General features: G+C 36.9%; 1 protein-coding gene and 1 pseudogene across 1 annotated transcript in view; both read left to right on the top strand.

The window, feature by feature from the left end:
- Positions 1–781: 781 nt before the first annotated feature.
- LOC149797211 (uncharacterized) overlaps positions 782–27,876 on the top strand; it is a 55,205-nt gene continuing 28,110 nt past the window's right edge. The window contains exons 1-4 of the mRNA XM_089960372.1: positions 782–904; positions 4,133–4,504; positions 13,260–13,625; positions 14,272–14,763. Coding sequence (XP_089816498.1) covers positions 841–904; positions 4,133–4,504; positions 13,260–13,625; positions 14,272–14,763 — 1,294 coding nt within the window. The 5' untranslated portion in view covers positions 782–840. The remainder of the gene's footprint in view (positions 905–4,132; positions 4,505–13,259; positions 13,626–14,271; positions 14,764–27,876) is intronic.
- Positions 24,563–27,066, top strand: LOC149797212 (uncharacterized; annotated as a pseudogene).

Below are 27,876 nucleotides of genomic sequence, written 5' to 3'. Positions count from 1 at the left end.
TAATTCTGATATAGAGAGGTTGTTATATATGATAGAAAAAGATAGATTGTTATATAGGTTAGAAAATATGTTTAATTTATCCCCTACCATCATTACAATGCAGGTATTAGAAATGTATAATAAGATCTGCCCATACAGCAGAGTTAGGCATTTAATATAGCCCCAACATATCATAGCAAAGATGAATAGCAAGGCCTTACGCGGGTAACTCTGGTTTGCAAAATTTGATCATGGATGTGTAATCGATGGGGATCAGAGTTTTTTGGGGTGGGTGGGACGCATACTAAAAACAATTTCAAACGTTCATTATATATCAACTCCGAAATTTGGAATGACATTGTTTAATAAATGTAATCTTATGAATCATTACTCTGTCAAATGTTGAATTAAAAGTTCTCCTATATCTATATGGATGTGGACTATATTTACACTAATTTGCTTTTAGCGACCGTGCTTGTTATAAAGCTTTGCTTGTCAAGAAGAAATTAAATTAATCTCGTATAGTGGCGGACTGTTTAGACTTCGGACAGTTTCTGTAGACCAACAATGGCATCTTTGTACGTGGCCCAATCATCAAATATCGAAACTGAGAGCAAACATAATTCTGAGAACGTATTTGTTTCTACACAAATTCACGCTGTGTTACTTATCGGCACTTGAATCTACCTCATTGTCTTTGTTCAGAAATGCGACCTATGTTCCTACATAACGGCAATGATTTCGTTACTCAATATTTATCACAATGCTACTGTACATTTTAAAATAATAGAAATGGAGTGTAGTTGAATTACTGAAGGGACCGTCATTATAACGGATTATGAATTGTATAATTAGTTTGCAATGGAATATGTACGTCGAATTCTCCTTCTTTTCTTGCTGACAAAATGTCCACAGGACGCTACAGGTAAACATTATAAAATGCATTTTTAATTATTTTGTATTATTACAACAGAGTATATTGGGATATATATTAAATATAGATAGACAAACAAGCTGACACGTACAAATACACGAATGCTAGGATCTGTTTATAAAACTGATATATACATGCAAAAATATGTATGATGCATATAGAGATTATATATAACTTGACACTGAAACAAACAAATACGTAAATATGAGAACATTACAATTTGTGTAAAACTATTAAATGTATATAATGATGCATGTGAGTGTTGTGTAAATTGCTATACGTATAGTATTTGTGACAAATCAAATACGTGTGTGAAAGCGAAGTCTTTTAGATACTATATATTATAGCGAAGGAATATCATTATGTCAAGCATATACAAAATGTGAAAGATATAAAAAAATTGATGCTTTTATGAACAGGAGCCTTATCACCTCGGAATTAAAATATATATGCCTGTCCGCTTTATCAGCAATCTTTTATAAGAATGCTTATATATATATATATATATATATATATATATATATATATATATATATATATATATATATATATATATATATATATATATATATATATATATATATAATAGAAAAGTAACTAAAGTTTGGAATATTAGTTCCAAATAGTAATGTGTTTTCAAAATTTTTGTAATTATTTGCGTTTTTTGTTATCAACCGTTCTAACTTAATCCATGAGTGATATACTCTTTTACATAAAATAATAAATGCACATTTGATTTCTTTTTACAATTTACAAAAGAACTGCATTTACCATTAATCACTATTCGGGCTTTGTGCTAAAAAGAATTTGTGTACAAAAAATTGATAAATTCATTTTTTCTAAATATAATTTTTGTCACAACTTTTCAAAATGTCCTTTCATTGGATACTGAACATTTCATCATTGGAAGACTTTGCAAAATCTGTAATATTGAAGAACAAGAACGAATTAACACAATCATGCTTGGATAGCTCGTGCACAAATGACTTATTCCTTTGGTTATATCTTATTTGATGACGTTTGATAACTTTGCTTTGAGCAGTATTTCCATTTCATTGATCTCCCGATGAATCTGCAAATGATTGGTTTGTATGAATCTGACTCAACTCTACCAACACTGTGGTTTCTATTCATATTTAAGCTTGACACAGTTACTTCCAGGATTTTTCCGAATAACTTGAAAACATTATCTCTGCATTATTTAAGAGTACATCTTTGTTTTCATCCTCTACTCCTTACTGTTACATATTTAGGATCTTACCAAATATAACAAGAAGAAAGTGAAGACAACAAGCTTTATACAATTTAACAAATAATTTATTTCCCTAGAAAAACAAGGTAATCATGAGAAAAAGAACTTACGGTTCTACGCATCAAATCCTAAAATAATCCCCCAAAATATTCACAGAGTTAAACAATAGAAGTCTTAGTAGCAAATAGTCCTAATGAAACTGAGTTCGAATCCCGATAAAATCGAAAAGGGAAGGTGATGATTTATGTTGTGGTTAGCGTCGTACAGACATGTCAACAGTTCTTTGTTGAAACACATACATTAATATTCGAGTTTTTCAATTCTGAGTAAATTTCGATAACTGTCCTTGTCCTAGAATTAATCCAAAAAAGTTAAATTAAACAAAATAATTAGTCCCCAAACTGGTCACAACATAAAACTCTTTAACTTCTCAAGTTTTAAGGCACTAATGTCTATGTTTTCTCGAAATATTAATATTAAATCTAGCTAAAACGCAAAACAGATTCCCGGATGTGGGTCAATGCTCAGGAAAAACCTAATTGATAGATCTTATTTGCCATGTATTTCAAGGATAGCCTCGATTTCATTTTATGAATCTTACTCTGAGAAAGAATAATAACGATTAAAACCTTGTTTACAACAACTCTTACTGGTTCTGAATCAAGGTCATGAGCTAGGTCAGCATTAGAAACAAAGTTTCTATTATTAGTTGTTTACTACTCAATTAAATTTCTGGACAATGTCAAATCTAGTAAATAAAATTATATTACAATAACATGTAATGGAATAAAAAATTAGAACTAACAAATAAACAATTAAAATTAATTGAAATTTAAATTAAATCAAATATACATAACAATACATCCAATGACTGTTACCTCTAGAGTATTGCTTTACATCATCCACTGTTTGACAGAGGCTTATCTGCTTGTGATAATTTAAATATTTTCTCCACTTTGTCTTCATACGTTTTCTCCAATGCTTTCTTTCATTTCCTTATATGTTTGCATATGCATGTAAGATCATGGGGTTATCGTGACCGTGCAGATAAAGCAGGATGCTCCTATGAACTAAGTAATAAAATGAGCATGGTTTCAATAACGGCCTAATTTGCAACTGTTTTTATTGCTTTTGTTTGTTCCAATAAAATGAAGGTATATGCATTAGGGCATTCATAGTCATCTACCCTGGACTAATTGCGCTCAATACCTGGGCTAATATACCCGATGTAAGAATTTCATTAGTGTAGGTCTCCACAAGCATTCACAATTCCCTCAAAAACCTAAAGGCACACGTGTTTTAAACTTCATTTTCGGCATAGATGTAGCTTGGTACCTATCTAGCGGACTTTGAATATGTACAAATTCAGTTTCATTTAAAAATTAATATATTTGACACTGAAATTCTATCCAAGCTAGCTCAACCATGTGTCCTCAAATCTTTATTACATTTCAATCCTTGATATTTAATATTATGTTCTGATTTTCGCAGGTACTCTTGATTTTGTCACCGTCCACAATCTTTCATTGATATTGATCTTTTAGAGATATGCTTATGGGGCTTTGAATCGGAAGACATGGCTTGTAATAAAATACACCAGTTACAGTTGTGTGCATTCCATTCCACCGATAACCATTGTATGATAAGGACAAAGCATACAGTAAGAATTTACACCATTAGTAATACTCAGAGTTACCAAGGGACACTTAAAACATGATATCATAATACAAACTAATGTGTGTCATCCTATTAACATAGAGGAATTCTATAGTAAACTTATAAAAATATTATATATATATATATATATATATATATATATATATATATATATATATATATATATATATATATATATATATATATATACTAATTTTAACTTATTTATTGATGCTACCGTAAATGAAATTTTCCCCTCTTCGTTTTGCACATATACGTGTTCTGTACACTTCTATCTTTATATATTATAGGTCAGGTTTTGTCGGACGAAACCTTATTTCAACACATTTCCTGCTATGGAGCTAATGCCGATTTTTCTATCGTTAACGCCAACTGCTCTGCAGATAAAGTAATTGCCGTGAGTAGAGTTCAAGCTGGAGCTAAATTAAACAACAGCAGTTGCCCTATTGTACTGGATGAAATGACAAATGTAGACTTTGAAAACTGTTGTAAAATTGCTGAGGATGATTGTCTTGTAAATTTATCAACGACAGCATGGCACGCAATGTGCTCAGGGAAAGAGTACTGCAAACCAGCATCAGCTATCAGTGTTCCATCCAATTGCACGTCGATATTCTCGTCCAACACCAGCAACATAGAGCTCGACTATTACTGTATCAATAGTAAGTATGTTAAACACTTGTGCCGCTGATTTAATTTCCTTAGTTAATTTCTTAATACTTCTAACTTGAAATTTGAGATCATTAGTTTTGCTGCTCTTTCGTAGATGCCACAGAAGATATTTTCCAAAAATATTTCCTAAGCTCAATTGGACATGCCTGACAAGGGGCGTAGCTAATTGGATGTTGTCAATAGCTGGAATAGGAGATGCACACAAAAAATGATGGATATTTGTATGTCTACTAAGTTTACACCAGAAACATAGACCCCAAACGATCGATTTTTGAAAGGAAATTCCATCCGCAAGGACCCTCTGTGTCCGAGCCGTGTCATCCATGTTCACTACACAGTTTTAGGTTGTATTCATCGCATACCTTCAGGTCACAGCCAGGCCATTAGTACGTGCAAATCGGTCACCTAAAGTGTTGCATATATTAGATGATGATATTGCCCTTCATAGACAAAAATAGCATTGTCCAATTCGGAATGAAATTACCCGAACAATGGTGTATATTTGAGTTCAGAGAGAAGATTAATTCTGGAACTAGCTTAAATTGATTGATTCCGATTTTTACGGCTACTCATAAATGTTTGTATCAATATTCTGATACACATTACGGACATCTTGATCACTTAGCCGATGTAAGAATTATTGTAGAACAGGTACGATGAAAACTGGGATAAGAATACAGTAAATGGCTTCAACGATCGTGGTTTGGCATCCTTCAAGTGTTATTGTAAGTCATTACATTAGACGATGACGAATCATTTGAAATAAACGAAACATCAACGACGCATTCATAACTTAAAGAAGAACGTAGAACACATCTAACGAAAAGCTGTTATTCAGAGTGAAACTGTCGAGCGGAAACGTTATATTGTTTTGCAACGTCAGTTAAACCCGTTTCAGGTCTTGTGCGCAAGAGGTTCCAATGATAGCAGTTCATGTTTATTCATGGAGTCGTCTTAAGCTTTCCATTTCAGGAAGAAACATTTCAAAATGGTCATTGATCATCCATTGCCTATTTTTATCTATTGCCTCTTTTGTATCGTCCATTGCCTCTGAGCAGAGCTTGCTATTTATGCTTGGAATACCTTTTATTGCAGTTAGAATTTCTGAATAAATTCGTACTCGTTTATGCAGGCATAATTAAATGATTTGTCTCCTACGGTACAGGTCAGAATGGTTGTTAATGACAAATGCTATTTACTTATTATCAAGCGTAACTTCGTCGTTGCAGGAATAGACTTTCATTCGACAACGGTGTAGCCTAGTCAGCTTGCAGTGAATGCGTGTTTACTTGTGCAAATGCCATGATCCTTCGCTGACCTTGAGTTGTTATTGGCACGTTAGGGTAATTACAACTGCTAATTTGTATTTGGCCCTCAAATCGATTGTAACTGAATGTGTATTCGAAGATTTGTTTGGCATGTTCTGAAGCATATTTTTGTCGAGTCGGCTTTGTTTTCAAATTGGTCTAACACTATCATCAGCCGATGCTAACATAACAGCGACTTTGTCATCACCAGAAAGTTCAGAAGTTCATCATTTATAATACCCAAATATACTTGTCTGCCCACCCGTAGTGACAACGGTTCCATCTAAGTAAGTTTTTTTTTCAGCGGTTAGTCTCACAGATAGCGCAGATATAAGACTTCCCTAATATTCCTCATACTTGGAAGTATTATAACCATCTCTGTTTATTGTACATTTTTTCCCTAAATCTCTCTAACCACCATTTGTTTCTAGTTAAGACAACGATGAACAAATACTATCCAGACTTTATCTCATTCAAGGTGTAATATTCATTTATAGGTTACTCAAATCAAACTATACCATAATGTACCATTAGTCGGCCATTTGATGTCCTGGTATTTGCTTGACTTGCCTTGTGGGTTTAGAAATCAATGAATCTGACGAAATCATTTAGCATGCATGTTGTTGAATGGTCCCTCCAAAGTCTGTTTGTTGCGGTCATTCGACCTTGAATCGTGTACTCAACACGTTGACGGTTTCATCCACAAATTGACGAAGGCCACTGACAAGCTAAGGTTTTGAATTCCCATTTTTTTGTTAATATCTGCTTGGTTTCTAGCATTGGCTGCTCGCAGCGTTATAACGACATCGCTGATATCTAGGTTAGACGATTTAAGTTCGTTTATTCTGAAAAAAAACAATTTCGTTTGGGATAAAGGTTGACCTCAGGACGGTTCCTCTACTAATTCAAATCGATTTTCATTGCAAACCTGATCAAATCGAAGTCGATCGTCCGTAAATGTTAACTGATATTTCGTATATACTTGTTTTGATAATGGATGGTTTCATGTGTGAAGGCCAGGACTGTTTTCGTGCGGAGTCGGTGTATGGACTACATTGTCCGCAAATGCCCACAAGTCATCAAGAAAGAGATGCCCACATATTGAACAGTCTGATCGGGATGCAACGGTAACGTTAAAAAAAACAGTAGAACGGATATCCCACCTCCAAGTAATAATCAACGATTGTATGCTGTGATGGAAATCCGTATGTGAAACAAAATACAGAATCGAGGAATAACCTCATATGCAACCGACTGAATTTCACATTTCGTTGTTGAATCCAGGCAAAAAAAATTCCGGTTCCTCGCCCGTGGAGGTTATGACCTGAGAGCTATCCGGTCTTAGTTCACCCCACGTAATGTTCCTTCTGCAACGTTTTCTATACCCGACCATATCAAAACTGGTCATCGGTTTAATAGCAGAACACCTCTTTTGAAGTCTGTCCGGGAAGTTGAAGACCTTTCCATTTTCCTCGATAACCACTTATTTCAGAGTTATATAATATGCAGTTTGAATCCATAAAGTTCGTGTGAATGACGATGTTTTTAATGCACATAATGGGATGACTGATTGCAGATGTATTGCTACAAAATACGAAGTCAAGTGTATTATACAGCACTGGTGATTAATCAGTAAAATGAACTGGAGTAGAGTGGAAATGTACATTCAAGTCAGGTCCCCGTTGTGCTGATAGCGTCTAGTCTTAGGTCAATTCACGCAAAGCATCTGTTTTGCACACATAACAAAAATCAATTTGCAGACATCGGATTTAAATGGCCTTTGGGGAAGCGGGATTAATCTATTCGTTGTTTACTGAATAGTTAGTTCTGAAAATATTTATTCATAGTTGGGAATGTTATGTCTTTGGGAAAAAGGAGGTATATAGTGAATAAATATGTTCTTATGACTATACTTTACATTTGGCAGATTCATTAAATCTTACACGAGTGTTCGTTGTAATAAAATTTTACATTCGAATTGCATTGTACTATATCAGCTTTAGCGATCTTCGTCATGCATGTACTTATCCAAGTTTATGTTTGCATATTTCACATTCTCCGTACATTATAAAGCTGTGGTTTTAAAACAAAGAAAAACAGGTGGTGCATTTCCATTGCATATAATGGAAGTGGCGAAGATGAATGTTGGTTGATATTTCTTTGTGACTTTAAATTCGTGATCCGGTCCACCCACATAAACCAAGAACATTTCAACTCATAAATTGTAAATGTCATACTGTACATATATGAATTTTGTCATTATGAATTTTTTCTAAATATTGCCATATTTTACGGAAATAGGATTGTATCGTTGGCACTTTAAACTGGTGCAATAGGTGCGCATCCGCGTCACTGGCGTATTATGCATTATTAATGTATTCAACGAGTTCATAATTAACAAACGGGAACCAACCGCTGCCAAATCTGCATAGCCTCTGTGGTGACTTCGGCACCTTGTTTCCGGCGCAAACCGAACAAACGAGCGTTTTATATCGGTCTGCAAGTTCGTCTGCCTGCATCTGGATGGGAGTGGCGAATGCATCAAACCTCCGGACGCACACTTTGACCATTTCTACTGTTTCCACAGATTCCTTTTCCATGCTTGGGCGGAGGTGGAGGCGAAGCGTTGAACGTCTGCGCTCTTTCTCTCTTGGCTTTCTTGAGATCCTTGGCGCGTTTGGTAGTCTTGACAATATGACCTGGTTATATTTCTGTTTATATCATACCAGTGACGCTCCCGAAATCCTTCACCCGCGAACAGATTAAATCGGCGGTACAACCGTTTGGCAGAAACCTGTGGTGAAATCTTCATGTTCGGATTGTCGCGCCTGTGGCATATCTTTGGCGCGTTCACAAAAATGTTAATAATCGCAGAGAAAATTTCATTTTAGTTGTTTAGCACCTTTGCTGCGTCAGTCAGTTCCCACAGCAATAACTTCGCTGGCGCGCCTTGGTATTCTGTATATTTTATCCTCTTCGTTCAATAAATGAGCAGTATTACAAATAAGGCAGCTTCATTCTTCTTGCCCAGCGAAACCAGCCAAGATGATTACAGGGAAGCTAGATGGAACACGGATGACCGCAAAATAAGAAACACCGACTCAAAATCTGGATTCCATATATTACAGTTTGTATAATTGGGGAGGTGAAGCAGAAGCTGGAAAGCTAGCGAGCACCGCAAACGTTACCCATGATATCACCAAAGCGTGTTTGGCGATACAAGCATGATATCTTATTTCTTTCAGATAACAAAATTAACTTTGGCCGCCGACAACAACGTACATAAAGACATGTGATAGCCGTCGAAGTTGTTGCTATAAAATATAACAAAGCCGTTTCAAGGAAGTCAAAAGATTCAACGATTGCTGCAGACACGTTTTAAATGCATCAACGCAATTAGCCGAAACATCTACAAGTGGATCCGGGCAAAGAATGTATTGCAGCTGTTGTTATGATGTTGGCAAAGTAAAACACTCTACTTTGTCGTGGACTTGGATACGTGAATCCTGATGAGGCTATTATTTAACTATCCAACCGTAAGTGTGCGGAACAATTATATTGTCAGCAGTACGCAGAGAAATTAAAAATTTACAAAGCAATCTCGAGAGTAGGTTTAGCGGCTTCAGTCAATTTTAGCGACACAAAAAATGAAATTACACATGAAATAGATTCAAAACCATCTCCTAAGAACGTCTCCAAAAATCCGGCATGTAACGTGAACTCTTGAATGCCCTCCACATGAACGTTTATAGTGAAACTATGCGGAGAATAAACTATATATATATATATATATATATATATATATATATATATATATATATATGTGCTTGCCGGAAGAATTCGAAGATGGACGACTTCCTGTTTCTGGTATGGTCCCTCGATATTACCGCGAAGCCGCATATTATTGATTATTTCAGGCCATTATACATTTTACGTTTGGCGACTCTCTTAGACTCGAGAATGAAAGTGCCGAATAGATTATTTGTTCGAGAGAAATTACAAGTGATAACCGCAGATGCAGAATTTCCACCGAGATATATTTTAAGGAAATCTAAGAGTTTTTACGCCTGGACGCATAATTAGTAACATGATCACCGCAACTCTAATACTACCCATGCAACGAAGGCAAACACACCTGGGTAACTCGATAAACTCCCATTTGGTAACGTGTAATCCGAATTATGTTTGCGATGTGCATGTATCCATGCGAATTCGTCATATGATGTCAACGTACATATCTTAGTTCACATCCACCATATGGACTCCTTGGAATTCCGTGTATTGGGGCTAAGCATGCTTTCCCATACCAAGGAAGTGTTGTAGACAATAATCGACTAATTTTAATGGTAATTCTAACAATGTCATCGACTGGCTTTCTCTCGCAGTCACATTTGTTTGTCATAACCACTATCCTGTTTTCATCCTCAACAGTGCATGGTCTCTCTGATACTCACAGGCATCAGATTATCGAGCAAGCTGATCGTGTTCTGTGATCGTTGGTGGTGATGATCACCATTTATTGATGAGAGACAAACATAATAATACATGACAGATATGCCTTGACCAACTTAAGTTAGAATACTCAGCAGAATGAGGTCAAATTTAAACAGGGATTCATCTAGTTATGGGGATAAAAGTGACAACGTATATTAATTATGTATAACAGACATTCGATAATAATAATAATAACAATAATAAAAAGATTATCGATTCTGTAATAAAGTATTCAAGTAAAAACATTGTGTTTGGTGTGTGCGTATATGTCACATGTTAAAGTAGTGAAATGTGTTTTGTTTACCTACAATGCCTGAAGCTATTCCTAGACAACTCAGGAGTTTCGAATGGCTGAAGTCAATATCAGGTTTTAGCATATAAAAGCCTATACATAGTTCTCATTTCTTCCAACCAGTCATCATCGTGACAGTTTACCTTATAAGTTTTGTAGTTTGAACTTTATATACTTTGTCTTTGACACCGTAGCGGTTATACAAGTTTTGAAGTACAAACTCAAATTGGGTGCCATATTTACAATGAAGTGATGACAAATGGAGTATGTAAATTGTTCGATATTGTAGACATAGAGTAGTTTGAGGTAGTTCACGAAATTTCATTGTTATTACTCGGTTCATATTAAGTAGTGCCCATTTGTTTTTGACGGTTTCGATACTGTAAAATTTAGTATGTTAGTACCTTATATCTAAATGTTCGTTGGAGTGCCAGTTAATGCTGCAGGAAAATGAATATGACATAGTACTTGTATTATTAAGCTACCACTTCTTAAAAGAAAAAAAAATTTTGTTTGACATATTTACAGAAAACTGATATATTAAAAAACAACAATGATGTGACGGAATATTTATATTTATTAATGTTTAAGCTATGAAATAACCAAATCGATACCATTTAATCTGACCAATTCAAAGCTCCACCTGATCAGCAAGTTAGGCTTACAGCTGACATCTACTCTTTGAAAGCCATTCGCTGATCATTACAATTTTGAAGGTAAGTACCTGTCCTATTTCCATATTAGGATTTAGTCCAGCATAGAGATTTAATCGCAAGTGAATGAATGAAAGAACAATACGACTGTATTCATCACAGATTTGACACAATCGTGGGGCATACATGACTATACAACATATCCCAGAGAACAGACGAATACATCTTTGAAGCGTTGGCCAACACATTGAAACAGCATATAGAGTGGCACACATTTTCTTAAAATTAAAACTTTTTGTACGAGTTAAACATGCTCAGAAACTCTTGATTTGAAATGATATTTTAGTTTGTTCAGTGATTTTCTTCTCAAATAAGATGAGCAAGTTTATAACGTCAGTGCTGCAAATGTAGATATTATTTCTGACAATGTTCCATACAACGAAACGAAACTGAAAATAGCTAAATCTTGATATTTTTAAAAGAAAATATGAATTATTTGATATATAAATGACATAATTATTTAAAAATTAATATCTTTTTGAAATTAATGTATATTATATAAGCCTGAATTATATAATTAATGTTAGTACATACCAATTTATCGATCTACTAAAAATGAAAATATTAATATGGATCTGATCTTGATAATAAAAAGATCTAATATGTATACTAGTATCTCCTCCGATATCCAAACAGAATAATTATGTCAGCACCATTCATTTGTGTCCAAAATGAAGAATGAACCCACATATAACGCAGGAAGAATCATCGACCCACTGCAAGCTACTGGCAATATTTCTCTTTCGTACCCACGCTGGTCTCGAGCGTAGACTCGAGCATACTAGGACAAAGAAGAGCTGTGAGTCATCTTGAACAGCTCGGCCACCCAGGGCGTTAAATCCATAATAAAAGATAGTTTGAACTGATTTTTTAAATGTAAATGATCGATAAAGAGGAGTTCCTTCGACCTCTCGGACACCCATGGCCCAAAACGATTATATTTGCTGTTTGAATATCATCATTCGTTAAGGCCGCAAAGGTTTATGCATTTCAATGTATCTCGCTTCTTTGTTACATTTAAATGTATACAAATTCAGTAACAAAGTAAATTAAAGGTATTTGATGTGTTAGCTGATGCACAAGTCCAAGCAGTTATCCGGTTGTATTTTAATTAGTATTCATCGTGCATATATTTGTAGCAGAATGAAATAATATCATAAAAATGTCCTATGCAAGTTCTCATAGCCACTGAAAATTAAAATTCCCACAAAATATGATAAATCTTTAAAATATTTTTCTTATTTTCTTTGTTTTGTGTTAGTTTTAACGGAATGCCGTGGAAATGGTTCATAACTGCCTTCCACAAGGCAAGAAACCGATGCAGCAAACTTATGCTGGCCTGGTCGGGTTTTGACCGTGATATTTTATTTTGAATCCAACAGTTTCTCTACTGAGCTAATGTGGCTCCCTTTAAGAATAAACATCTATCTATCTATCTATCTATCTATCTATCTATATATATATATATATATATATATATATATATATATATATATATATATATATATATATATATATATATATATATATATATATATATATATAATCCATGAAATAGTAATGTTAGTGTTGACACGAAAGATGTTATTATTAGACCAACAAAGACTGAATTCAATTGTATCTAGCCGTAAGGATATGCATATTTTGTCAGTACAAATACTGTTTTGCTAATTCTCTATTTCCTCAGAAAACTATTTCGTATTTGTATTACAATCATAAGCAGTACTCATATAACCATTGGTTGGATATGATAATTCATCATTTGCTTGTAGGATATCCTTGGATCATGTAATCAACATGACGATTTATAACGGATTGTTCTAGAATGGGGAAGCATTATTTGTTCCTCAGGGGTAAACCATTTCTAGATAAGGAATACCATTGTTTCGACATTTAGATGAAACTTATATTAGTGGAAGAAACAATTTTCTCTCTTCAGACACAAGAATTGGATCTACGTGCACTCAAGTGAACATGTCAACGTCTGGGAATGCACTATATTTATGGAATGCAGGATATTCCGACGGTTTAAACACATATAGAGACTGTATCTGTTCCATTGAGGTCGAGTCCTGTAGTGCTTACATTGAAATTACAGCAATACATATTGACCTGCAGGAAGAAAACGAAACGTGCACACAAAACATTACATTTTCCACCAGTTACGGTGATCCGGAAATGGTTATTAACTGCTCGGAGGAGTATGGCATCACATCATTATTTACAAGCACCACCAATTATCTATACGTGAAATTCATCAGTACAAGAATTAATACTTTGGGAAAATATTGGATTCGTTTTAGAGGTAATATGTTATTTGGCATATTTTGCATATCCTAATTATGAAATCACGTCGTCCATAAACTCAGTCCTAAAACCATGCAATGTTTCCATTTCAGATGCGTGCAATATTATATTATGATCGTACTCTTGACTGCATAGGGTCATAAACGCGCCTGAAGCTACATGTAATACGTATCTGAGTGAGTAGAGAGAGAGAGAGAGATTCTTAATTTCGCTAAACGTGTTATACTGTTTCAGAAATTTCACTTCAGTGCTCGTCAGATTGTGTCGAGAAATTTAGACATAAATGAGAAACGGTGCAAAACCAAGTTATCAAAAGTATTGTTCTTTGACAATTTTAACATTTATTTGGGCAATGGCATTTTAAATATTAAAATAGTGCATATAGGAATACGAGATTTAACACACCTCACTCCGTCTTTTATTTTGAAACGCGACATTTATAAAATAAATCGTTAAATCGTAAAATGTTGTTCAAACTTAATCTCAGCTATGTTTTAAACTGAATATATATCATTTTTCCCTCCCTTTCCTGCCTTCAAATGTGATATTATCAAACAATAATATTGGTTTTGAATGTATTATATAGATTTTCAATATATCTTAAGTTTGAAATGCTGAGTTTATTGCTTATTTATTAAATGCAGCGACCGAGACAGAATCGAATCTGCAAATAAATTGTAACCCTGATGTGCAGCAAATGTTTTGTACAACTAGTACCACTACTGCCGTGGCAACTCCCACTAAAACAACATCCACATCTGACACTACAGCAACATCGACGACTGACACTAATACCATTACTGCCATGGTAACTCCCAATACAACAATCTTTAAGACTGCCAATACAACAACCTCCTCGACTGTCACTACAACGACGTTCGCGACTGCCACAACAGCAGCATCCTCAGCTGACACTAAGAAAACAACGACTGACACTGTTACCACTAATGACATGGCAACTCCCATTACAACAACATCCACGACTACCAATACAACAATTCTGCAAACTTCCACGAGAGGACTATCAACAGCGATTACCACAAAATCTGCTAGTACAAACACAGCCTCCATTACTGCCAGAACTAAGACTCATACGACCACACGACAGGAGAACTCCACTACTGCTAGAAAGAATGGTTCGTTTACTTTCTCTCTCTCTCTCTCTCTCTCTCTCTCTCTCTCACACACACACACACACACACACACACACACAAAAGAACAAATGATTAGCTAGTTTTCTATTTCAAAATGTATAGCTCGTACGCAAGATCTTTACATATAAGGAACCAGTCTAAAAACACCATAGTACACTCGCGCCATATGTTCAGAATGATGATGACCTCTATTAAATTAATGAATGCCTATAATTTGTCATTTTCAGAAAATTTGCCTTATTTGTTTTCTACAAGACATAGTTCCGTTTCCAGCCATGTATTTATTATTTATAATAATTTGCTTTTGTTCCATTTGCTATAATACTTCATTATTCTGAATAGTTGTATTACTTCGTACCAAAATGTGAACGTTGATTGCCCCACGCGCGTCATTTTGTGTGCGTATGTTGTTTTATGTGCAAGACTGTCTATGATGTATGTTATCCCCTGTTGAAAACAAACGTAGGGATACACTTTTGATTCTACTCCGAGTGCCATTCTTCTTCTTTTGTGAAATTTATAAACTACATTTAAGTTTAAAGAAGTCATATTTAACACAGTATAATAAATCAGTTGAACCACAATCACGTGGGAGATAGCATGCATGTTACACATGTTTTCTTCGTTGCCGTTTATGTTTTAGTTAATTTTAGACCAACGAAAGAAAATAATACAATGTAGTACCTAGGGTTGCAAGACTCTTGCAAACATTCAATATGCAAGTAATAAGATTTCTTTTTTGTACACACACACACACACACACTATATATATATATATATATATATATATATATATATATATATATATATATATATATATATATATATATATATCAACTGGAAAAAAAATCGCAAGAGAAATTGGACCATTGTCTCCTAATGTTGACCCAACGTGACCTTTTTTGATGCTTAGATGATCCTATAACAGTTTATCTCCAAGACAGGGCACGTGCATTCATGCATGAGATATTACTACGTTGCGTTGCTGATGACCTTTTTGTTTATGCACATTCAAGAATAACAATGAAAGTTTATCGCAAGCAGCTACGAGGATAAAGGAGCATAGTGGGTCGTCGTACCTATTACGCGACAATGGAAAATACTAAAATTGTTGACTCGTTCACCTTTTAATTAAAAGAGTTCAGTTTTCAGGAATTGAAAAAATATGACATATAACTATTTACAGATTATGTTTTCTGTCAAGCATTCATTAGCAAATGTCAACGGCGGTGGGTGAAGGGTAAAAAAGATCGGTGAATTTCAAGGGAGCGCTGGGTCGGCTCATTATTAGCCTGTAGTTCTTGAAAATTGTACAGTATGAAAGCAGTGGTAAAATGTTTATTGTGGAAGACGTGTATCTGGATGTACAATGGATCATACCTTGTAATAATTAGTCACAACTGTGTCACTATTGTTGTTCCGTTTTATTAAACTGGTCACGAGCATACCCAAAATGATTGAAATTTTGACCCATGAATCTTTCTCACGGTGAATTACAGGCAACCAGAAGAAAAGGAAAAACTTTGACAGCTGGATTTTTAACCAGGTACACAGTTTAGATTAATTAATGATATGAATCGAGAAAACCTATTCACATATGACACTTTAAAAAATGTGGATTCGGTTTAAGTGAGTGAATGTTGGATTGCCTACGTATTCACTATCAAAACATGAATTAGCCTTCATATTGAAGATGGTGTGGTTCATATAATAAATGTAAGGATACAGGGTTTATTTGTTTATTTACAATGTTAATTGAAAGGTGCTGTAGTATGCCTATTGGCATATGAAAAATGTATCTATTTCCTGTGCAATTCAGTATAATAGTATGTAGACCGAGAAAGAAAATATACCAAGTAATATAAACATTTCATTTGTGTACAGGATACACAGGGTACATACAAATGCTAACATAACTGAGGTGCCTACATTCTTCGAATTCTCTAAAACAGAAGGCCCGAAAATAGGCCGCTCTGGTTCTCATTTTTATGTTTCAAAAATGAGGGAGGAAAAATAATAACTTTCCGTACACTTATTGAAGCTCCCGGTCTAATATAAAAGGCTACTCTCGTATTATAAGTTGCATTTTCTAGACTTTTATTTATGGAATCATGGCGCTTGCTGTCATGACAACGGCTGCGATTGCAATATTATTACTCAGTATACGGAGATTAATCAACAGAAACGCTCCTTTCAGTGTTCCACTTGTACGACATGATCATAATATGAGGCGCTGTTGTTTGACCAACAAAACCTTGGATATTTATTGAATCGAAGTGATCTAATGCAACATTGTTTGCAAATGTTTGAGCTCTTGAGCCTTGTATGTTGGCAGCCCAACCTTTGTTTTAATTTGCGCAACTCGTTATGTTGACCTTTTAAAGTACCTTTAACGCAGCGATAAGATTTTCGGCTCTATGTTGAGAGTCACACCATTACTCAAGCGGTCGAGAAGGCTGATGTCTTGCCGCTCTCATAAAATGTTGGTGAGCCCACCGATCATCTGATAACCCAATGGTATATATGTAGCTACATAAAGAGTTATGGACACAAACAGAAAATTAGATCGTTGAGCAGTACGTGAAGGTGAACGAAATCCATTATATGTTTGGCAGCGCTGGGGACTGGCCTAGAGCAAGGATGATGTAGTTTCTTTAGCAGACCCTACTGCTAAAGCACAATATATATGACGATTTCCCAAAGAGTCTTTAAAGAAGTTCTTCGCGAGTTGGGGTGGGGAGGGGTGCACAACGAGGACTTAAGTTTATGCATTGAGGTCAGGGCCCGTTTTGCTTTTATTACTTATGACAACTTCGTCGATGGTGAGTTTTTATCAAGACGCAGATCTCCAACTGCATTTTTGTGTTTGTCCAAAGTGCAAACTGTTGATTACAAGTATAATCAAAATGGAGGAAGGCATGATAGTTAACAAGATTTTAACCCTAACCATGTCTGAGCCAAGCTGAACTGCCGCTAGTATGATGTCAGTGCCGTCAACTGCGATTACTGCCCTATTGATCTGTCTCTAAAGAGAGCACAGGTGTTCACTTTCTATCCGTAAGGACGTTTAAGCCTCACACATATCATGGATCTTGTAATTTGAGAAACAATGACAATACAATTCCTCAGGGAACAACATGATTTTAAAGTAGTAATGCTAGGATATGTGCGATGCGACGTTAACTGTTCTGCTGACACGTTCTTCGAACATGTCACAAAAGTTAAAAGGCAAGACAGCAATGATATTGAGGAAAGAGTAAATTGTGTTGATATCTTTAGATCTAAAAATAGCAAAGTCTTCAAAATGCTAGCTAGCACGTTCGCAAAGAGTAGCTGCAAGCGATTTTCTATTCAATGACGCATTAATTACTTGTTCTTTTAATTTTGTTTATTTCATTTTGTCGCTTTTTTTCTGTCCAATCGCTGGAAAGTTACAGAACCTAACTATATCGAAGAACACAGTTTTTCATTATGCAGGCCATATGAGGTTTAGATGGTGCTACAAGCCCCAAAGGAAGGATTTCAACCTATAACGCTTTGCCAAATACCTCGCCGGTATTGCATTACCAGTCTCACGAGTGATGACGGATTAAAGTACTTCGGAGAGTTTTGCTGACCGCGAAAGAGCAATTTCCCCTAGCATACTAAAGTTTAATTTAGGGTCGCAAGTTAATGCACATACTCTTCCACCAATGGTTCTCTATTCCTTATCGATTTCAGTTTACGTTGCTAGCTGCCACAATACAATGACGTTGTTCTCTGGATTTGTAAGCGGAACGACTTATTAGTAATCCTTTACAATCACTAATTATTCTCCATAGCTGTTTTTTTTTTTAAATGGTGATCCTTGGATGGAATAACATCGTAACTTCACTTTCATTGCTGCGCGTAAAATCATCCATATTTTGAAACATAGTCTTTATTGTTGTTGTTTCTGTGGGCTTAACGTCATTTAGAGCACAGCTAAACTGATAATTTCAGCCAGTATCACTGGTGGAGGAATAACCCGGGAACATATTGCTAACAATCAGCAACACATGGGAACAAATGTCAAGCTTTTCACATATACATATTGGCAAAACTCCTGACTCGACCTCATTTGGACAGAGGCGATATGGCAGTGATTAGTAATGGCGATCGCTTTAGATCACTCTGCCACTAGGTTCCCCAAGTCTTGCTTTAAATTCCAGTAATACAAACTGGACATATTAAATACAACAAAACTACCATATGTCGGAATTCTGGTGGCTGTTAGGTATAGGTCTTTAATTTGGAACTTGCGTTTGCAATGGTCATGTTATCGATGACAATCTTACGGCTTTGGATGTTAGCTTTTTGAGCAAGCTCGATGCTTCCTTAGTCCTTCGCAAAAGACGCTAGGACTTCGTACGTTTTACGCCATTGTCGTTTGTAATCATCATTTTTATTTAAAGTGTTATAGTACAGCCAACATATTAAATGGTGTAATACTTGTGAAATACTTATCGCGAATTCATGGTTGTGGCATATAATCTGAGCAATTGTGATTTCCGATAAATATTAGTACAAATAACCATCATCTACGACAGGAAACACACATCAAACCTGAATTCTTGGCAAACGGAAAGGGGGGGAGGGGTGGAAAGAAAAAATAATTGAGATGAAAGAGGTCATGATTATATTGCTAAACGTTCAATTGAGGACCACTGGCTCAGTCATTGCAACATATTTTGCCAAAACCAGCACTGTGCGAGCAAAGGTGAGAGGATATGGTGTGGTCACGAGGACTTCGCATTAATAGCGACGTGAAATATTGATTGGCTGCGTCCTCACATATGGCTACGCATAGAGAGCACATATAAGGTAACTGTTTCTCAAACTTGATGTGGTTTAAGAGGGATGAATGATTTGATCGAAACCAGATTTACTTAAATAGTCGATAACATGCAAAACCCGGCTCAAGGGATCAAGCTTTATACGCTATGCTTGTTTTCTGGAGCCGACGACTGGACGAAATTCTGTTAGAACCAGCTGAATTTATTGCTTGGTACTGAGCCAGTTTGTTTTTTAAACTTAGCGAACGCGATTATCTGTTATCATCGATAACAGTGTTCCTTTATTCCAGAGTGGTTCGCATCTGTATCAGTTCCATATTTAATACCATGTAAAAGTTCTTCTATTCCGAATTTGGCGACTCCTTCCAGAACAACCAGCTTGGAATGCGTATAGTAACGAATTCTTCATGGCAGCTTATGAAATAATTTGCATGCGAGATTAGTGTGGACAAAAGCTCGGAATGTTGAAACAAAATAGAACAAAGGCCAATGCCTTAGTATTATGTATTAATTATTGACGTCGAATGCGATCCAAACTTGAATGCGTTTGAGTACTCAAAACGCAAAGAAGTGAATATCTTTAGCAATGCGTCAAGGCTACAGAATGATTTGTGTATTTCATGCTGGACAGGTCTGTCAGTAAACAAAAACAGTTTCCCTCCTCGTGATGAGCAAAATCGAACAAGAATAGGATAAAGCCTGGATGCTATAAAACTACCAAAATATGCTTGGCAATGCTAAAAACAAGGTGGATGTAGTACTTGTTGATGCATGTTACATGATTTCGTCTGAAACTGAACAATTTATAGGCACCTATGATGAGTATATGAACAATGTTTCAAGACAGATGATAGCATGTCAATAAGCACCACTAACAATAGTAATTCAACAACAGAGCAAAAATAAGAGCAAAACATAGCACATCAATCACACTCAGTAAAGGATAAAAGGTAGACTGCAACCACCCTGCTTAAATTTAGTATCATGGATTTCATTCTGACAGTAGAAGTAGCGAAATAAGCCAAGAAATGCGGTTAACAAACGCGCTAATTGGTGGTGGCGTGTTGGTCTTGCTTTTATGCTAATGGTTTCTGCGCTGAATACAAGCGCACAGAGTTTCTGTTAAAGCCCGGGGAACGTCATTACAAGAAAGTCAAACTTGTGCCCACAAAATAGGCATGCAAATTCGCCTATATGTTGGCATGTATTTACAAGTTTTCATTTCTAAAATGTTGCACGTTGACCACAGCCGGAAGTTGATATATACCGTTTCGCAGCTCTTGGCCAGGTATGCCGTGCGTTTAAAGTGAAGCGAGTTCAGCAATACCGTGTCAAAGGCATTGTTGAGAGGTTTAATTCTTTTCTAGCCAAATAGTTGACCAGGCGACAGTACGCTCAGGGTGTGTTGCTCTCAGATGATACGACAAGCTGCACTTCAAAACATAGCACGCGACGTCTATATAAATGGCGTAATTACATGCTTAGAGCCGATGCACCTATTGATATTAATCAAAACACTGTTTGGAGGACTTGCCATTGGTCGTCTATTAAGCAGCTTACTGGTCTAGAGGTAAAGTTCCTGCCGTTAATGACTTGGGTTAGGTTCAAATATGTGCAGAAAGCCATATGATGCGAACAAAGGTGTGTCATTGTCTCTAGGCGCTAAAACTGACTCACGAGTACATTAATTTCTGCCCTGCGTCACTGGTACTGGGCTAAGAGCACTTTGGTGCGAGAAGAGCTACAGCTTGTGCCCCATACTATATAAGTACAACTATGCCGTGTTCTCAGTCAACATACACGTTGCAAAGGTCCAGAGTAACGTAACCCATCTAATGGATGGAATCTCGGCAGGTCAGCCCATATTTTTGTTCGAGTTTCTCTTAGAATTGTCCAGGCATATCAGATCCAACTTCTGCGTATCTTTCCTCTCGTAAACTTAGATCATTTCGACTTTGTAGTCAGCACAGAAATTATGTTGCTGTTGTTTGCGGTGGAACATGTCATCGACATTGAGAAGTTATCAACGGGTTTCAAAATAAACACTGGACTTCGCCCTATGCATATAACATATGACCTTCATTCAAATAATGATTTCCTGCTCAGTGGGTGCATTCTATAAAATCTCGGTTGACTTAGCCGGTGACGAAGCGATGTGATAGAGATTTGACAGATAGTCCAGACACATCCATATTCGCAAGACTGCTCCTTTAGAGGTATTCATCGATAATCCACACACGGCGATGCTCTCGATGGTCAGCCTTATATAATTATGTACAGTCGCATTATAGTCAAGCCGCTTCGGTAACGACCGAATCAGCAGGGGAACAATGTCATTTAACACCAAACCTCAACCATGAACTGATAACAAATTATCAACCAACAGAGAAGCAAGATGGTTCGCCCATCATTTAATCAGCTCTACTATCTCAGAAAAGTTTGTACCAATGGCATAGTTTCACCTTTATATACGTACAAGATCAAAAGCCTTAATACGTGTGAGTGGGTTTTGCTTGCACAAGTAGAGTTTAAAGAGGCTCTGTACAACCAACCATACTGCAAGATGTGCAAGCAGATATTACAAAAAGGAAAGGAACTACCTGATTATGAAGTTTACGTGGAAAATGGAAAGTACTGAAACGTGGCTTCCCATGGCACGCAACTGAGACAAGGTGAGGTCCAAGACGGAACGTAAGAAAAAATAGTCTAAACAGCTCGACAAACTCATGAGTAACGTACGTGTGCGCTCGTGGCCTAGTGCCTCAATAATTTCATATTTGATTTAAGGAAAAATTGTGCTGTCTAGCACATACCCATGCTACTATGAAAAATACACTGACACGTACATCGACTCAACGTGGTTGCGCACACATAGCGGGAACGTGCAGTATGCTGAGATTTAACAGTAAAAAATATTAGCTGGAGTGCTAGAGACATATATCGTTTAAGTATGAGTAATGAGTATTGGACTTTTATCTTAGCATTACAGCTTTAGAAAACTGCATTCTTGCCAATCCTAATTATACAGCATCAGTAAGAGTAATCTCGCCCACTCTCTAGTCCAGAAAACGTCGTATTAGAGAGAACAAGCAATATATAATCACAAAACTAATGACATACATATATTTGGCGTCTAGGTAATATAATATACTTCAAGTGCCAATAATTAAATATACTGACTATGGTCCACGTCACTGATAAGGAATAATATGATCATTTTGAAATTCATTAAATTACAAACGATATTAATTTATTTCTTTTTACTTAAACGAATTGTAGATAAAACTAAGTTTTATGTCCTTTCATGGATCAGTGGTGTCACAGAATTAGGCAAAGAAATAACTTGGTATTGTCTTAAAAAAAATCGACTATTTCTCGTTGTACATGCATACAGCGTTATCTAGGGTGAATGTGTTTTTCCAGGTAAGCGATAGTATCAACATGTACCTAGCCACAGACTACTTGTGACAGGTATTATGACTAACATGATATGCACGGGTATTCTACCCTGACTTGTACTCACGCTCCTATGGATTTAAGTAAGGCAAATTTCAAAAACCACACTGGTCGTTTTTGGATCACGTCAAGAAGTATATACTCTCCATTGTTCTCCGGCCATAGGGGTAAGTGTTAAATTTACATTTTTATTTGATATGCGAAGCTTATTCAGTTGTAAGGTCTTATTGCGTAATAATGTGTTTGTTACAACGCAGATTTAAAGTATTATCATATATCTAGAGATTATACAGAAACTATTATTATGTACTATTTGGTTTTATTGTAGCTGATTCTGACTGTGTTCGTAGCTGACTGTGTTTGTAGCTTACTGTTATGGTAGCTGACTGTTATGGTAGCTGTCCGTGTTTGTAGCTGTGATTGTGTCTATGAAATGTGATTGTGAATATGACTAGAGCGGTCTGAAGCTGTCCGAGGCCGTCTAACGTTGCTTGGAGCTATCTGGAGTTTCCAGAACAATTAATGATACGTGCTGTCGATACGTATGTATGTATGTACGTATGTCTGTGCCACGGACGTAGACGTAGCAAAATTGAAAAAGTGTTGAATGCTGTATGTACGTGTAACGTATGACTGTGCTTGTAGTGGATTCGTAAAGGGTGTGAGCGGTCTATAGGAGCGCGTACCAACCCAAGGAATCGTGCGATTGTGCAAGGGGTCTAGCAGCATACGATTGGATCATTTGTTGGTCCATTTTGTTTTTGTGTTTTTATATTCATAAGATTATCATGAATCTTAGTAGTGTTAAGATTATTGTGAATCTTAGTTGTGTTAAGATTAGTGTGAATCTTAGTTGTGTTATGATTATTGTGAATCTTAGTTGTGGTAAGATTATTGTGAATCTTAGTTGTGGTAAGATTATTGTGAATCTTAGTTGTGTTAAGATTATTTTGAATCTTAATATAATTTGTGTTCGAGATTATGTGAATGCCTTATTGTGTAAAATACTGTTTGAGGTGTATGTGCAGTCCATGAGGGTTCTTGGATCTGTGCTTCATTTTGATTTAATATTTTATTTTGTTTATTTTCGATGTGCGAATGTTGCGTAGAGTGATTTGAGTAAATCGTATGTTGAGAGCGTGAGAGAATCGTTGTAGTTTTGCATCATATGTTTATCATTATTAATTTATTCATAAATTTCCATCTTTTTCACTTTGTGTTTGTCTTGTTCATTTAGTCCAAAAACCCACTCGGTTGCAATTCTTCGACAATGGTGTCAGAAGTGGAATATTTGGATTGAGTGAATCGTTATCACATTGTTTGTGAAAGTAAACTGTTATTGTTTATATTCGTGTGTGATCTTATTGAGAAGATAATAAAGTAGGTGTTTATTTTGTTTAGTAGTTCTAGGTCCGTGGGTCTAGTATAAATATATATTAATTTTGTTTTGGGCTGCTTTAATCAGGAATAGTTTCTTTTGCAAAATTAAATTTGTTTTGTTAATATTAATCATGTCATCTCTTAATGACTTGGCCGCCTTAGACAAAGATATTGGGTATGAGGGAGAAAGTTTAAAGGAATTTATTAAGGAAGAACAAGCCCGGGAGAGGGATGAAATGGTAAGGGCAAGGGAAATAGAAACTGAAGAACAAGCCCGGGAGAGGGATGGAAGGGTAAAGAAGATTGAAATGACCAAACAACTTGAAACGGAAAAAAGTGAAACAGAGGAATGTCGGGCAGAATTAGAAAGGGACAAGATAGAACTAGAAAAAATGGTCGAAAGGGAAAGGATAGAATGGGAAAGGGGATCTGAGCGGGAGAAGATAGAGTTAGAAAAACAAGCAAGGCTAGAAGCTTTGGAGGTAGAAGAAACATTAAGGCAACGAGATCATGAACGTAAGGTAGAGTTAGCAACAGCTAGGAAAGGAGAACACGATTCTGCCTCTAGTAAATTAAAGGGTCCCAAACTACCCCCCTGTGACGATAAGAAAGATAACATGGCTAGTTATCTTCATCGGTTTGAGCGGTATGCCGAGAACCAGAAGTGGAGTCGAAATGACTGGGCACTGCATCTCAGTGCTTTATTAAAAGGTAAAGCGCTGGATGTGTACTCGCGACTTCATAGAGACGATGTGTTCAAATACGACGTCCTGAATTAAGCACTTCTAAAAAGGTACGAGCTGACTGAACAGGGTTTCGTAAAATGTTTAAGTGTAGCAAGCCTGAGAAGGGACAAACCTTTGATCAGTTCATCGTTAGAATAGCGAACTATTTTCAGCGGTGGATTGAATGCGGCAAAGCGGTGAAAACGTTTGAAGGGTTGACTGATTTCTTGCTCAGAGATCAATTGTTGAACACAGTTGGGCGGGAACTAGGTCAGTTTCTGAAAGAGAAAGTCTATTCAAACGTACAGGATTTGGCTAAACAAGACGATTTCTATGCCGAGGCTCATGGAGGAACCCAGAACGTGGTTTCAAAACATTTAAGTCTGGAAACCAGTCTACGAGACCGATGCCTAGGGAGTTTGTGAAATCAGCTGAGGCAAGTAGGTCAGTTAGGGATACAGGTCGTCAGGGTATACAATGTTTCTTGTGTAAGGGATGTGGTCATATTCAAGCAAAATGTCCTAAAAGAAAGGGACTTATGCTTAAGGTAGCCGTGGCTATACAGAGTAAAAGTATATCTGATAATATGGTGCAGGTAGAACCAGGTATTCATACACTTGGCTCTTGTCTTTTCCCGAAGCGCTAGTACCAGCCGCGAGAGGTTTCGTGAACGGTCGAGAAGTCGTAGCATTACGTGACACTGGTTGCACGGCTGTAGTGATCAAACGTAGTCTCGTGCAGGATAACCAAATGCTCTGGTGGGAGTCCCCATGCATGCTACTCGATCAAACGATCGGTCGCATTCCCATAGCAAGGATCACGGTAGAAACACGTTTCTTAACCGGAACAGTAGATGCCCTTTGTATGGAAAACCCTATTTACGATCTGACCATCGGTAATGTTGAAGGTTCCCGTCTTCCAACCATGGCAGATTTCAGGATACCTTTGGCCCAGGCTGTCGAAACGCGAACGCAAACTAGGCGAGAGAAAAACGCCTTTCAGAAATTAATAGTCCCTGAATCGATCTCCGGAATTTCGCGTTATGATTTCAAACGATAACAAGAACATGACGAATCCATCAAAACTGTTATCGAGAAAATCGCGTCGGGCGCAATTAGACACTGCAAGGGTGGGACAGCTCGAGATTCGTTCGTAGGAACGGGCTAATTCATAGGGAGTTTATTACTCCGGAGGGTAAGAGGTATTGGCAAGTGGTCGTACCCCAGAGATACAGATCTCGAGTACTTAGGGTGGCACATGAGTCTAGCATGGCAGGACACCTAGGTTAGGCGAAGACCACCAGTAGAGTAGTCGCTGAATTCTACTGGCCTGGTGTTAATGGCGATATCACACGGTTCTGTAGGTCTTGTGAGGTATGCCAGAAAACCGTATGTAAGGGAAGGGTTACAAGGGTACCCTTGGGACAGATGCCATTAATAGATACACCGTTTAAAAGAGTGGCGGTGGATATTGTAGGCCCAATACTACCAGTTACCGAAAGGAAGAACCGGTATATTCTTACTCTTGTGGATTACGCAACCAGATATCCCGAAGCCGTAGCGTTATCAACTATTGAAACAGAACGGGTGGCTGAAGCATTGGTTGATATCTTCAGTAGGGTAGGTGTGCCAGAAGAAATCCTTACGGATTGTGGTGCCCAATTCACCTACGACCTCATGGGTGAAATAAGTAGACTGCTGTCAATCAAACAGCTAAACACTACGCCATACCATCCGATGTGCAATGGACTGGTAGAGAAATGTAATGGTACCCTTAGAAGTATGCTACGACAGATGTGCGCGGAACGTCCGCAAGACTGGGACCGTTATTTGAACGCGCTTCTGTTCGCGTACCGTGAAGTACCGCAAGAAAGTTTAGGGTTTTCACCCTTCGAATTGCTGTACGGATGAACAGTTCGAGGCCCGATGCGGATACTACGCGAACTATGAACAGGTGACGTCGCGAGCGAGGAAATAAAAACTACATACCAGTATGTGTTAAATCTGCGAGAGAAACTGGAAAGTACATGCCAGATGGCACATGACGAATTAATGAAATCGGGACGTAGATATGCCGAGTATTATAACCACGGAGCTCGAAGTAGGAAATTTCTTGTAGGAAATCAGGTTTTATTGCTTCTTCCTACTAGCACAAATAAATTACTAGTCCAGTAGAAAGGTCTCTACGAAGTTAAGGAGGTCAAGAATGACATGGACTATAAAATTGACATAGACGGTAATTTAAAGACATTCCATGCTAACATGCTCAAGTTGTACATCAAGAGACAGAGCAACAATGTGGAAAAAGGGGTCTTGAATGTCGTTTGTACGGCAGTCATCGAAGACGACTTGGGAGAATCAGAAAACGAGGTTTCCCTTGAGTATCCCTTGGGTGTTGCAAGGGAAGAGGTAGATCAAGTCGATGTGAGTGCAGAGTTGGCCAAAGACCAGAGTCAACAAATTTATGCGCTTTTGGTTAAATACTCGGATGTATTCACCGACAGACCAGGTTGTACAACCTTAGTAGACCTCAAAATTAAACTGAATACATCTGACCCCATTAGAATGAAAGGTTGTCCGGTACCATTCAACGCACGAGAAGCTGTGGACGAAGAGGTGTGTAAAATGTTAGTTCTGGGGGTGATTGAACCCTCCAACTCGCCATATTCTTCTCCCGTAGTGCTAGTCAGAAACAAATATGGGAGAAACCAATTCTGTATC

The sequence above is a fragment of the Sinohyriopsis cumingii genome, chromosome 6 (assembly GCF_028554795.1).
Source record: "Sinohyriopsis cumingii isolate HCF-2022 chromosome 6, ASM2855479v2, whole genome shotgun sequence".
Classification (NCBI taxonomy): domain Eukaryota; kingdom Metazoa; phylum Mollusca; class Bivalvia; order Unionida; family Unionidae; genus Sinohyriopsis; species Sinohyriopsis cumingii.
This window is presented reverse-complemented; position numbering and strand designations above follow the sequence as displayed.